General features: G+C 51.7%; 1 protein-coding gene across 3 annotated transcripts in view; it reads right to left on the reverse strand.

Moving 5' to 3' along the window:
• The window catches only part of TOX2 (TOX high mobility group box family member 2), a 132,877-nt gene extending 127,620 nt beyond the window's left edge, over positions 1 to 5,257 (reverse strand). For all 3 annotated transcript variants that reach the window (XM_041732228.1, XM_041732229.1, XM_041732227.1), the window contains exon 1: positions 5,119 to 5,257. In XM_041732228.1, the coding sequence (XP_041588162.1) occupies positions 5,119 to 5,217 (99 nt within the window). In that variant the 5' untranslated portion in view covers positions 5,218 to 5,257. The remainder of the gene's footprint in view (positions 1 to 5,118) is intronic.
• Positions 5,258 to 13,330: the final 8,073 nt, after the last annotated feature.

Here is a 13,330-nt window from a genome sequence, read left to right on the forward strand (position 1 = left end):
GAAAATCAGAGAGGCAAAATAGCTGGCCCTATGGAATCATATGGGGCTGGCAGTCCTGCAGGGGGATTCCTGGGATAAGGGTGAGGTGTGGAGCCTTGTTCTGGATGCATAGACACTCAGCTGCTCTTCCAGGTTTCCTGGCTGCTCTTTGTGCTGGGCTCTGTCCTCTGGGCCTACTTGGGTAAGCTCCTCTAGGAATGGCAGGTCAGCCAAAAGACTCTTGGCCCTGGCTATGCCCTAGATTTGATGCGCTCAGTAAAATCTTCTAAGAGCCAAAGAGATGCCAAGTTCCAAACTACAGAGGAAAACTGGTGAGCCTTGAATTCATTCATGCATTCATTCATTCAGCAAATATTTATTGAACCCCCTAAGTGTCAGGCCAGCTCTGGGAATGAATACAAAAGTGAAGGTAGACACAGTGGTTCCTGCTCTCTGAAGCATATCAGGGTGCATCTCCTCTAAAAGTATCATCTTCATCCTTCCTGGGTGTACTACACTTTACTTACAAAGGACATGCCCAGGCTCCATTCATTATATCTCCACACCACAGCTCCCTATCTCACTAGACTGATGTTCACTGATTTTCTTTCCCTTTGCCAAGAGGGAAACAGAGGCCCACAGAAGGGCACTGTCATGCTCAAGGTCACCTCGCAGAATGGGGGGTGGGGGGGCGGGGTGGAGCAGCAGTGCTGGGCCTGAGCTGTGGCTCCTGACATTCGTAAGGTACAGACGTTTCGTGGTAAGGACGTTTCAGGACAGACTAGGGGAGGGGGCTACAGTAAACACATTTAGATGGAAAGTAAAGAAGAGCTTCTTAACATCCTGCAGAGTCCCCAGGACCAGCCATCTCAGCTCAGAGCTCATCTGGCCCAGGTCCACCCACAACCACCTGTGCCCCTACAGAAACCAGCAGTGGGGACCTCACCTACCAGAAACGCTGAGCAGGCCTCACAAATCTTAAGTACAGGTGAGGTGGAGACAGCATCTCCTACTTCTTGGATTTTCATCCCAAGGAGATTCCAATCATTCACTAGCTGAGCTTGTGTTGATCCCCGACAAGATACAAGATGCTGTGCCCAGATCTGTGTGGGTGGGGAGTTCCATCACTTACCCACGCATATAGTTCCTGAGTAGTTCTGGGTCAGGCACTGTGCCAGGTGCTGGGAGCCCACAGAAACCCGTTCACAAACAACCAAACCACTGCTACGCAAAGTGTGGTTGCTGGACCACCAGCAGCAGCATCTGAGAGTTCATTACACATGCAAATTCCCACAAGAAGACTTGTAAAATGTTCACAGAGGCTTTATTCATATATTCAGAGTAGCCCCAACCTGGAAACAAACCTGAACATCCACTGGCAGGTGAACAGATAAACCAATTGAGCTACATTCATACAACATAATATTACTTAGCAGTAAAACAGAATTACGGATATACACAACACGGATAAATCTTAACACTATGTTGAGCAAAATGAAAACAGATGCAAAGATGTGTATGTTGCATATGAAATTCTAGAAATTAAATACACTTAGTACACTGAAACTGAACTTAAATAAAAGCACTGATAATAGAAATCAGATAAGTCGTTTCCTGCAGAGGTGGGGATAGAGACTGTGGGCTGGAAAGGGGCATGAGGGAACTTTCTGGGGTATGGAAAATGAGCAAAATGTGAATTGGGATGGTGGTTACACAGGTGTTTGTATTTATGAAAACTCGTGGAACTATACACTTAAAATTTGCATTTTATTTTATGTCAATCATATCTCAGTTAAAAAAAAATAATAAGCAACAAATCATTTGCCCTAGATCACAAAGCCACAACTAGAGATTCGAACCCAGGTTTGTCAAATTCCAATGGTCTGTTTACACTAGTCTGCCACAGTTGATGAGGGGCCCCAGGCAATGCCCTCAGCCTGGTAAAGAGCCTTGTCAAAAGTCAGAATAAAGGGACTTCACAGATATCCAAGGAAGAGTGTCATAGTCTCCCCTCAACTCCTAGAGACTTGAGGGGAGGGCACCTAAGTGTCAAGCTCAGAGTCAAGAAATTTGGGATCAGGCCTAAATTCTGCTCTTCACACACAGAGTAGTATACTCTGTGACTCTGTTTCCCCTCTATGAAACAAGGTAGAAAGAGAGGATTAGTGGTTCCCAGCATGGGTCCACAGATCCTGGGAGCCACAGGGCCACAAGCTCCTACGCTCACTAGGCACTGTTATTACAGGAAATGACTAATGTGCCTGCCTCATACCTGGTAAGCTATTTTTCAAATGTATGTTAATATTATTGTGATTAATAAAATAACATCTATCTCAAAGCAATAATGAAACCATAGCAGCTTTTGCCATTACGTATTTTCTCAAACAAAAGATGGCAAAAGAACAGCCACTGCTCATGACTTGGTTTAAAGTGGCTGGAATCTCCGTGTAGAGTATCACTAAGGGGACAGTCACCAAGGGAACAGTCACCAAGGGCCCTTCCGGGTCAACTGCCCCACAGTTATCCGGCATCACTTGGGCAAATGCTTGCCCTTATGTTTCTCAGGCCCAGGCCCCTCTGGGTACAAGCCTCTTGTATGGACTGGAAGGACCAAGCCCCCAGTATGCATGCTGTGTCGTGGTTCTGCAGCCCAACCTACAGGCCCCAAGCGTGGTCATGGCTGCATCTTGGGCCTCAGTTTCCCCTCCATGTTCTGATAGTGATCAGCTGTAAGAATGGAACCTGGGCATTTCCCTCCCCAGGCCCTCACCGTCAGACCCTGGTCACAATGTGCCCCACATGCCAACCACCAGCACTAAAGATGACTGCCCCCTTGGGATCTGCTACCAGCAGGCATCCGATTCACCCGGAGCTGAGCCCAGTGACTTCCCCTGCCTCATCCTGCCACAAGCCTGAAGACTGAGAAGCAGGTCTCACATCCAGGTGCGAGGTCACACCCTTCTCCCCGCCTACCTTGGTGGCCCAGCTGCCACCTCTTCCACCTGGACACACCCTCGGCTCTGGGCCAGAAGTCCGAGATTACAAACAGAAGCCAGAATCACGGGCTTCTCATTCCCTGAGTGGCTCCTTCCCCGGCCGGGTTTCACACTGGCTCTTGGTGCCGAGTCAGGGCTTCGTAGCGCAGCAGAATAAAGCAGGGGCACAGCTGGGCGCCCCCGCCGCCCCCGCAGAAGGCCCGCACCGGGACCACCGCACTCTGGCGGGGTTTGCAGAAGCCTCACTCTCAAAAGGCGCGCTCCGGGCTCGAGGCCACGCACCCGCCAACCCAGACTTCAGGCACAAATTCCCCGATGCCCACGCGCGCCCCCAAGCCGGGGCCTGGAACCTTGCCAACTTACTGTTAAAAAGTAAAGCCAAGGACAGAAGACGGCCCAGCTGCCCCCGCAGCCAGCGGTCTCCTCCTCTCTCAAGACTCCACTTGCTACTTTTAATCAATTTTCCCTCCATCAGACTGGAAACAGCCCGAGAACCGGCCTCCCCTCCCGGACACCATCCCCCACTCCGCTCCGAACTTTGCCGGCCCCGGACAAAGATGGTCCCACCCACCCGCTGCGAGCCCTCGTGGCCGCCCAGCTCGCCCCTCGCGCCGGGCTCTCCCGGCCCAGGAGCCCAGGCCCCATCGCGGGGACTGCGAGGGCTTCGCCCTGCGACCCTCAAGGCTGCTCCCCGCGGGCCTGGCTCGGCGACCCCGGCCCCTGCCCCCGGCCCCCGGGCCCGTTCCGCGCGGGGCCGCCCCCGCCCGCAGCCGCCGCGCAGCCAGGGGCTCCGCCAGGCCCGACCCGAGGGCCGCCCCCCGCCGCCGACGCGCACTCGCACCCGCCGCGCCTCGGAGCCCGCGCCGCTCGCCGGGGCCGCGGGAAACCCACGCGCGCGGTTCAGTGCGGGCTGCGACGACCGGCGGCCTCGCGGACCAAGTTTGAAAGTTCCCTCCGCAGCCAGGGCAGGTGCGGCGGCGCCCGGGCGGCCTCGGCGCGGACAGCGAGCGGACCCGACGTCCCGGGTCGGGCAGCCGCGCACGCGAGCTTCCGTGGGGGGGGGCGGTGCAGCGGGGTCGTCCGCAGCCCCAGCCCAGCCGGGAGGGCCGCCCGCCCGCGCTCCGTTCCCGGGAGGGGCCAGGCCTCGATGGGCCCCCGGAATCCCAGGCCCCGCGGGGCGGGGACGGCCAGTGAGCGCGCCGCCGCCGCCAAGTGAGAGCCCCGACGCGCGAGTTAGAGCCCGAGGGGCGCGGGGGGTGCGGGGCGGGGGGTGCGCGGGGTGCGCGGGGGCGCGGGGCGGGGGGTGCGCGGGGGCGCGGGGGCGGGGGGTGCGCGGGGGCGCGGGGGGCGCGGGGGTGCGGGTGCGCGGGTGCGCGGGGCGCGGGGGGCGCGGGGGCGGGGGGGTGCGCGGGGGTGCGGGGGTGCGGGGGCGGGGGGTGCGGGTGCGCGGGGTGGGGGTTGCGCGGGGGGCGCGGGGGTGGGGGTTGCGCGGGGGGCGCGGGGTGCGGGGGCGCGGGGCGGGGGCGCGGGGTGCGGGGGCGCGGGGCGCTGGGGCGCGGGGGGTGCGGGGCCCGGCCGGGCGCCCCGGGGTCACCGCGCGGGGCTGTGCGAGGCGGTGTGCGGCCGGCGGGGCCCCGCGAGCGGGACGTGCCTGTCGGACCAACTTCTTTGTGTGAGTGTCCGCGGCCGCGACTGGGCGTGACGGCGCGGGGCGCGGGGCGCGGGGCGCGGGATGCCGCGCGAACGGTGCCTCGTGGGCGACGCGACGGCGGGCGTGGGCGAGCGGGCCCGACGGTCGGGGCGGCTTGCGCGCGGCGGGGCGCGGGGCGCGGGGCGCGGGGCGCGGGGCGGCGGGGGGCGCGGGGGGCGCGGGCCGCCGGTGCCCGAGGGCGGCTGTCAGGGCCGGGCCGCCGCGCCGCCGTGCGGGCGACTGTCGAGCTGACCTGTGGCCGCGGGCCGGGTAACTCCGGGAGGACCCCTGCGGGCGGCAGGTGCCGGTCGTTGGGCGGACACGCGCCGGGGTCTCCGAGCCTCCCCGTCCACCCGCCGACGCTCCAGCCGGGGCCGCCCGGGCCGCCGCCGCGCGGGGTCCGAAGGCGCGGGCAGGCCGCGCCCGCCTCGGCGCCCCCCCGCCCCCGCCTACCTTGCCGCAGTGGTAATAGTCCAGGTGCGCCAGGCCGGCCGGCTCGGCCCCGGGCCGCGCGCCCACCGCGGGCGCCGAGGGGTACAGGCGGACGTCCATGGCGGGCGCGGCGGCGGCGGCGGCGGCTCCCGCGGGCAGTGCCTGGGCGGGCGGCGGGTGGGAGCCAGTGTGCGAGCGGGTGTGCGAGCGCGGGGGGCGGGCCGGGGGCGGGGCCCGGAGGAGCGTCCCGCCCCCGCCCCGCCCCGCCCCGCCCGCCCCGCCCGCGCGCGCTATTGTTCCGGCCGCGGGCGCCGCGGAGCGCGGGGGAGCGCGGGGGCCGGGGGCCGGGGGCCGGGGCCCAGGGGAGGGGGCGCGCCCGGGGGTCCCGGAGCGCCGCGCGCCGGTCCGCACGGCCGTTCCCAGCGCGCCTTCCCCACCCACGGAGAGGGAGGGGAGAGGCCCATCTGACACCGCTCCCCTGAGGCGGGACACTGCCCCCCTAGACGTTCAGGGAGTAGGGGGCGGGGAGGCAGGCGGCGACGGGAGCACTTGTGTAGACGGGTGCCGCCTCGCCGGGGGACCACGGCCCAGCGCCTGCTGCTGCTGCTGCTGCTGCTGCTAGAAGGTCCTCCCGGCTTGTCCCACTGATCCGAGTCACTGCGAGGGGGGCTCTGGGAGTTACTGAGCATAAATTGTCACTTTACGTACGAGGAAACTGAGGCAAGGACAGTCGCTTCAGTAATGAAGCGCCAAGTGAATGGGCTCACTGCCTCCAGAGGATCCAGGTCTGAGACAACTGGGAGAAGACAGTGTAATGATAGGGAGTCAAAAGGCCATAGAAATGGCTTAGAGGAAGGGTCCAGAATCTACCCCCCGACCCCCACCCCCTACCCCAAGTTCTCCTGGAGAACGGAAATGGGATGGCTTCCATAGTGGACCAGAAAGGTAATGGAAGCAATCTCCGCCCACATTAAAAAGTTCCCTAATTCCTTACATCACCTGCCAGCAACTGGCCTGTTGCTCCTCCCCTTCTCATCCAAGAATTGTCTACACTAGCAGCCTCCACTCCCTCACCCGTACTAACTGCTACCCCACTGCCTTATGGTTCCTGGCTCTGGCACACTGGGATGCCAGGCTGGAAAGTGCCAGGAGACCAGGAGGTCAGGAGGCAGAAGTGGGTCAGAGTGGGATTTTTGGATGGCAGCTGGACATGTGATGCTATTTGGAGAAAAGGGAGTGAGACTGTCTGTTGCCCACTCAGGAGCCAGCTTGGACCTTAGCTCCCAACTGCTACTTGAGCTCTGTAGGTCCTGACCGTGAGCTATGACCACTATTTGTGATCATAAAGATCCACTAATACAAGATTGCTGTGGGAAACAGGCTTTCACTAAAGGTTTGGGAACAACAGAGGGAAATTACTGCTCAGAAAGGAAAACTTCCAAATAAATTTCAGCAGCCATTGTTTCTAGAAATACATTGCCATATCTCATCCGAAGGAATTTCCCATTGGCCCCTCTACTTTTTTTCCTCTCTGGATATCCAGCTGACCCAGCACTATTTATTGAAAACATCACCTTTCTCCCAACTTCTCTGCAGTGTTAACTTTGTTCATAAATCAAGTCGTCCATATATGTCTGGTTTCTGAATTCTCAAGTCTGTTCCATTAGCCTATTTTTCTCTCCTTGTCCCATTATCACAGTATCTGAATTTCTGTAGCTTTATAGTAAGTGCCTCAAGGAATAGGTCTATACACTTTTATCTTCAGGACTGTCTTGGCTATTCTTGACATTTGCACTTCCACAGGCATTTTATTTTTTTTATTTTTTTTTCCACAGGCATTTATTTTTTTTATTTTTTTTTCCACAGGCATTTTAAAGTCAGCTTGTATGTTTACACACACACAATCCTGCTGGGATTTTGATTGGTATGTTGATACCACATTGAATCTTTAGATCAATTTGGGTAAAAATCCACATTTTAAGTATTAAGTCTTGCTATCCATAAACATGGTATGTCCCTTTCATTTATTTAGGTTTTTTTTTTTTTCATTTTAAAGTTCTCTCAGCAATGTTGTATAGCTTTATTTTTTTAAAAAAAGATTGTTTATTTACTTACTTAGAGAGGGCAGAGGGGAGGGACAGAGAGAGGGAGAGAGAATCTCAAGCAGACTCCCCACTGAGCACAGAAACTGACACAGGGCTTGATTTCACAACTCCAAGATCACAAACTGAGCTGAAATCAAGAGCCAGACACTTAACTGACTGAGCCACCCAGGCACTACACTTTTTTTTTCTTTTTAGTTTTTTATGTAGAGTCCTTGCATATCTTTTACTAGATTTAGTCCTGAGTGTTTTATATCTCTGACACTATTATAAGTAGTTTCTTTATATGGCTTTTTACTTTCCCTGTTTGTTACAAGTACAGTGCAACAATTTTAAAACAAGTCAACAAATCCCCTCACTCTTCCATGGAGTGAAGCTTAATAACTTTCCCCTATAAAAGGGATGGGTTTAATGAATGGTTTTGAACAAATAAAACATGGCAGAAATGACACATGGATTCTGAGACTAGGTCATGAAAGTTGATACAACTTCTGCCTGGCTCCCTCTCTTGGGAACATTTGTCCTTGGGACCCTAAGCCATTATGTAAGAAGTCCCAGGCTACTGTGCTTTAAAGAAGTCTGAAATAAACTACACATAGCATCTGTATGCAAAGACCCTGAAACTAAAAGAGTAAGATGACTCAGCAGTCCCCTGTTGAATCAGCCCTCTACTGTTCTAGTTCCATCTACTATATGACTATAACCATATGAAGAACACTGGAACGTCTAGCTGATTCCTTCATGAACCTAAAATGTACAGAAACCATGAGACATAACAAAACACTATTGTTACTTTAAGCCATGAGGTTTTGGGGTGATTTGTTACTTGGCAAGAAGTGTAGAACACATATAGATTTTGTATAATACCCTTTATATTCAGCAACATTGCCAAATTCACTTATTCTAACAATTTCTCTGTGGATTCTTTAGCTTTTTTAAAAAAAATATACCATATTCTATCTCATTACTTTTTCAATCCTTATACATTTTATTTATTTTTCTTGCCTTATTGCACTGGCTAGTAGTGCCGGTACGATGTTGGAATGAAGTAATAATAGTAGGCATACTAGTCTCATTCTTGATCTCAGAAGGAATGCTCTCAGCATTTCACCATTAATTATAGTGCTTGTTATAGCTTTTGTTTATTTAATTATATTGTTTTGTTTTTTGTAGATACCTCTGCTGTGGGTTGGGGAGGCCAATCTTCACAGCAATCCTGTGGGTCAAGAAATAAGACTGCCTTGGCCATTTTACAGATGAGAAGAATAAGGCCCAGAGTGTTAATAGCAGGACTAATTAGCAGTATGTAAGCCTAGAAATATCACCTGCAGCACTTACTGCTGCCCTTACTTCCATAGTCCTGGTCCTGCTAACTTTGACCAGAGCTGTAAAACAACAGCCGTCACAGTATAGAAGCCCATATGCAATGAGTCAGCTACAGGCAGCCATTTAGCTTCTCTAAGGGTCTGCCAGCAGCAGCAACACCAACACATATGTCTGCTACCTATGTCCACTCCCTTCCCTAAGGAGACAGCACCAAGGAGGTCTCCAAGAAGGCCAGCAGGGAGCCCTGCAAGGAAGCCATGCAGACCCCAAGCTTGGACTTGTCCTTTCATGTTGGCATTTGATTAGATAGGAAGTTGATGACTCAGTTCCCCCAAAGAAATATCCAGCCTCATTTGTTGTCCTCAGGATGGGAGTGGGGTTTGACCTTTCCTCTCTTCCTCTTGACTCCATACAGAATCTGTGAGAGGGAGTCTCAGGTCTCAGCCAGTGACCAGCTGGCTCAAGAGAGCATTGTCATGCCCTGCCTTCAGCAACTCAGTTTGGGGACCCAGAATATCTGACTGTACATCTTCCAGTTCTCAGCTTCTAGTACCATAAATAGTTGAGATATCAGAATATAGATATGTCTTAATATGTTTTCTTATTTAGATATGGCAAGGCAGGGCAGCCCGGATGGCTCAGCGGTTTAGTGCCGCCTTCAGCCCAGGGTGTGATCCTGGAGACCCAGGATTGAGTCCCACGTTGGGCTCCCTGCATGGAGCCTGCTTCTCCCTCTGCCTGTGTCTCTGCCTCTCTCTCTCTCTCTCTCTCTCTCTCTCTCTCATGAATAAATAAAATCTTAAAAAAAAAAAAAGAATACAGTTTGTTACAGTTCCTAAGAGAAGGAGGCATACCATGCCATGGAGGTGGGGTGGACTGGGTCACACAGAGAAACATATGCATTGTTCAGGGGTGGGGGGCGGGGAGTGTGGGCAAAAGCATTTACTGTGGTTTCCCGTGGAAAAGAATAGCGAGGTAGGGTAAGAAGATTTAAGATTGGCTAGTTTGAGTAATTTCAGTGGGCTCCGGGCCTAGGGCCCCTAATTGTCTGATACCTGGCCCTGGGAGATGAGGGCAGGTGGATAGTGGCCTGGAGTGAGAGAGCGAGGTAAAGGAGGTGGTTGCTGGTATGGGCTCTGGATTAGTTGGGTTACATCTGGGAAGCACATGCACAGGAGAGCTGTTTACTGTCTCTAGGAATTGGCTAACTCTAGAAGGGGCAGTCTGTCCAGGGCCTGCAAGGCCCCAGATATCAAAGCATCAAATACAGAAAAGACATGGTTAATACAAGACATGTCCACTTATCCACAGATCCCAGAGATAAAGGAGTCCTACTCCAACTATAGCCCTTTTATCTGAGGAATGTCCTGGCTTTAAATCAAAATGGCCACTCTTCAGAAAATACCTGTGGCCAGGGAGCTAAAAACCCAACTGTGGAAGTCCTTAGGCCTCATCATTAATATTCTCTCTCAATTTTCTTATGGGTATTTGGTAGAATTATACTCCCCCCTCCCCTTGAATTTAGGTTTGACAGTGTTACTGGCGTTAGCCAAGGGAACATAAGTGGAAATATTATTTGTCACTTCGAGCCAGGAGCTTTAAGGATCTGGCCATAATTGACTCTCTTCTCTATTCTGTCCACCGTGAAAACCCTAACAAATTCCAGCTCCTCCTTTAAGACCCAATTCAAGTAACACCTCTTTGGTGAAGACTTCACCAAGACTCCAACTCAGTGTTTCAATTTGCTGCTCCAATAAATGTTTGCACACAGAACAATTTCACCAAACCTTAAGAATACATTTGCTCCATGAGTATCTCTAGGGCAAGGACAATGTCTCACTGATATTGGTGCCTCCAGGGACCAGCACAGGAGCTAAGGCAGCATAGATACATCATGCCCTCCTCCAGGGGAGACACAGCTTTGAAGGATCTTCCTATCTACACATGTACACACACACACACACACACACACACACACACAGCTCAGGAAGAAGTAGTCTGAATTGTTCACATTCCAGGGCACATTTGCTGGTGGCAGGGGGCAGGGGGTGGTGGGGGTGGTGGGGGTGGTCACAATTTAATACACACAGGTGAAGCCCAGCTAGATCTGATCCTGTCTCTGCATCCCTAGTGGCCAGTACACTCTGACTCTGGTTAAGATGTGAGACATGTTAAGCTGGATTGAGGTATGGAAAATGGAGGTCCCCAGGGAAAAGCTTACCTCTCTTAGGTTAGCAGATCCTGACACAAGGATCCTAGTGCAAATAGTTGATTGGAGAGAGATCACATGACACACAGGTAGGGGAGTGGGAAAGTGAGATGAGAAAAGGAAGATAGTCAATAAAAGATAAATTGCCACTGTGGACAATTAACTCCATTGTGGAATTCTGGAAAAAACTAGGAACACGTGCCCAGAATTATCCCACTTGAGGGGCAAGGAGTTGGGGTCTTTACCCGCCAACTCTTAAAAGTTTTGGTTGAAGGCTATTCCCAGAGGGCATTAATTCCCAGGTAATTCAGTGAGGCAGGCAGAATGGGGCTCTGCCAACCAGAGGAAGCCATTAGACAAAGAGACACAGGTACAGCAGGCAGCAGTTGGGGTGCTGTGTGCTGGAATGGTGAGATTTGTGGGGATATGGATGGAGCACGGGAGTGTCTGCAACAGGGCTCAAGCCCATCTCATACCAGGGCAGAACTCTGCTTTCCTTAGGCACACTCTATGTGTGTGTGTGTGTGTGTGTGTGTGTGTGTGTGTCCACACATGCATCTCCTTTGGGAACCTGGTTGAGGTGAGTGACTATTGTCTGGGGCAGTAATTGTGCATTCCTAGGGGCTTGGCCACTGTAGTTCCACAACAGCACTCTAGCCTGTCCGTTATTTCTGACAACCAGCCAAGTCAGCCAACAGCTTCTACTCCAAATGTCTGCTGGACCAAAGACCAAATGAACAAATACATGTGTGGTGGTGACTTTGGCACAACATGATTCACTCAGGCCCCTGTGCAGAAAAAAGCATGAGATGCCAAAGGCTCTGAATTCAAGTTCTGAGATCTGCTCAACATCCTGTTTGACCTTAGCCAAGTCACTGCACCTCTTTGGGCCTCAGTTTCCACTTCAGCAAAATGGAGTGGTAATGCCAACTCCATGGGCTTGTTGTGAGAAGCAATGATGAAATAGCAAAGCACTTCTAAAATTCTGAAGTACTATTAAATTGTGAGCCATTAAATGATGTTTTCCTAATCAAGGGTTCCAAAGTCCCCTCACAAAAAGAGGAGACTTCTCCCTGATGCTCCCCTCTTGAATCCCTATCTTTCCAGAGAGGGAGGGCCAAGGTCCATCTGGGAGACTTCACACTTCTTGGGGTTCCCTGGCGAGGAAGTGGGGGCTAGACGGAAGGAGGGAGGGTGGAGAGTCCATGGAAGGTTTATGGAGCACCTGCTGAGAACCAGCACCTGAGCTTTTGGGATCCTCTCACCAGCCTTCAAAGTAGGTGTTATTATCAAAGCACTTTTTACAAATGAGGAAACTGAGCCCTAGAGACATGTCCTGGAGCCTCAGTCACACAGCCAGAGCCAAGACTTCTTTTTTTTTTAACCCCTTGAGGATAGCGGACACACAATGTTACATTAGTTTCATGTGTACAACATAGTGATTTCACAAATTTATACATTCTTCTATGCTCACCACAAGTGGAGCTCCCATCTGTCCCAACACATTGCTGTTGTAACAGCCAGGGCTTCTTGGAGCTGGGATTCATAAGGCAAAATCTATGCTCCTTCCACCCCACACTACACTTGAGTTTAAATTACATGGTGCATAAGGCTTGTAATGGGTGAGTTATCCAGAACACACTCCCTGAGAAGTCTCAAGGGCTTACCTTTGTCTGCCATGTGCACACCTGTATATTAGTGTGTGCTGATTATAGAAGGAAAGAAATAAAAAAATTTAAATATGACTGAACCCCACTCAAAAAAGAAATAAGAAATCACCATGCCCCACCATCTGGAGGGAAATAAAAAGCTAATAAAACAGCTAAGAATTACTAAGTGCTGCATGTGTGTCAGGCACTGTGCTAAATGCTGAACATCTATTGCCTCTATTAATCTTGATAACAACCCCCATGAGGTATGTACTACTATTATCCCTGGCTTATAAATAAGGAAAATTTGGCAGAGAGGCCAAGTAACTGATGCACAGTTGGTACATGGTGTAGCCAGGATTTGCAACTAGCCAGTTTGGCTCCAAAGCCCACACCCATGACCTCTAGACCTTACTACCTTCTGAATCTTACATATAAATTTCAGCTTAAGCAAAAAAGAAAACCCTGTTAATGTTTTTATTGGAATCACACTTAATTATTAAGTTGAGGAGAATTAAAACTTTTTAATAGAGCCTTTCAATCCATTGAGATCTTACATATATTTATAAATTTATATTAATATATTTAATATAGCATACATTTTAATAAAATATATTTTATATTAATATATTTATATATATAAATTTATATAGATATACATGTATATATGTATGTGCATATACACAGATATCAATATACAGGAATACTGGGATGCCTGGATGCCTCAGTGGTTGAGCGTCTGCCTTCAGCTCCGGGCGTGATCCGAGTCTCACATCAGGCTCCTTGCAAGGAGCCTGCTTCTCTTTCTACCTATGTCTCTGCCTCTTACTCTCTCTGTCTCTCATGAATAAATAAAAATCTTAAAAAATATATACAGGAATACTATTAAAACTTTGAATGCTTATCTTGTGCTTAGGAAACTTACAAGATTGTCTTGTTTGTGCTAA

Source organism: Vulpes lagopus, chromosome 18 (genome assembly GCF_018345385.1).
Source record: "Vulpes lagopus strain Blue_001 chromosome 18, ASM1834538v1, whole genome shotgun sequence".
Classification (NCBI taxonomy): Eukaryota; Metazoa; Chordata; class Mammalia; order Carnivora; family Canidae; genus Vulpes; species Vulpes lagopus.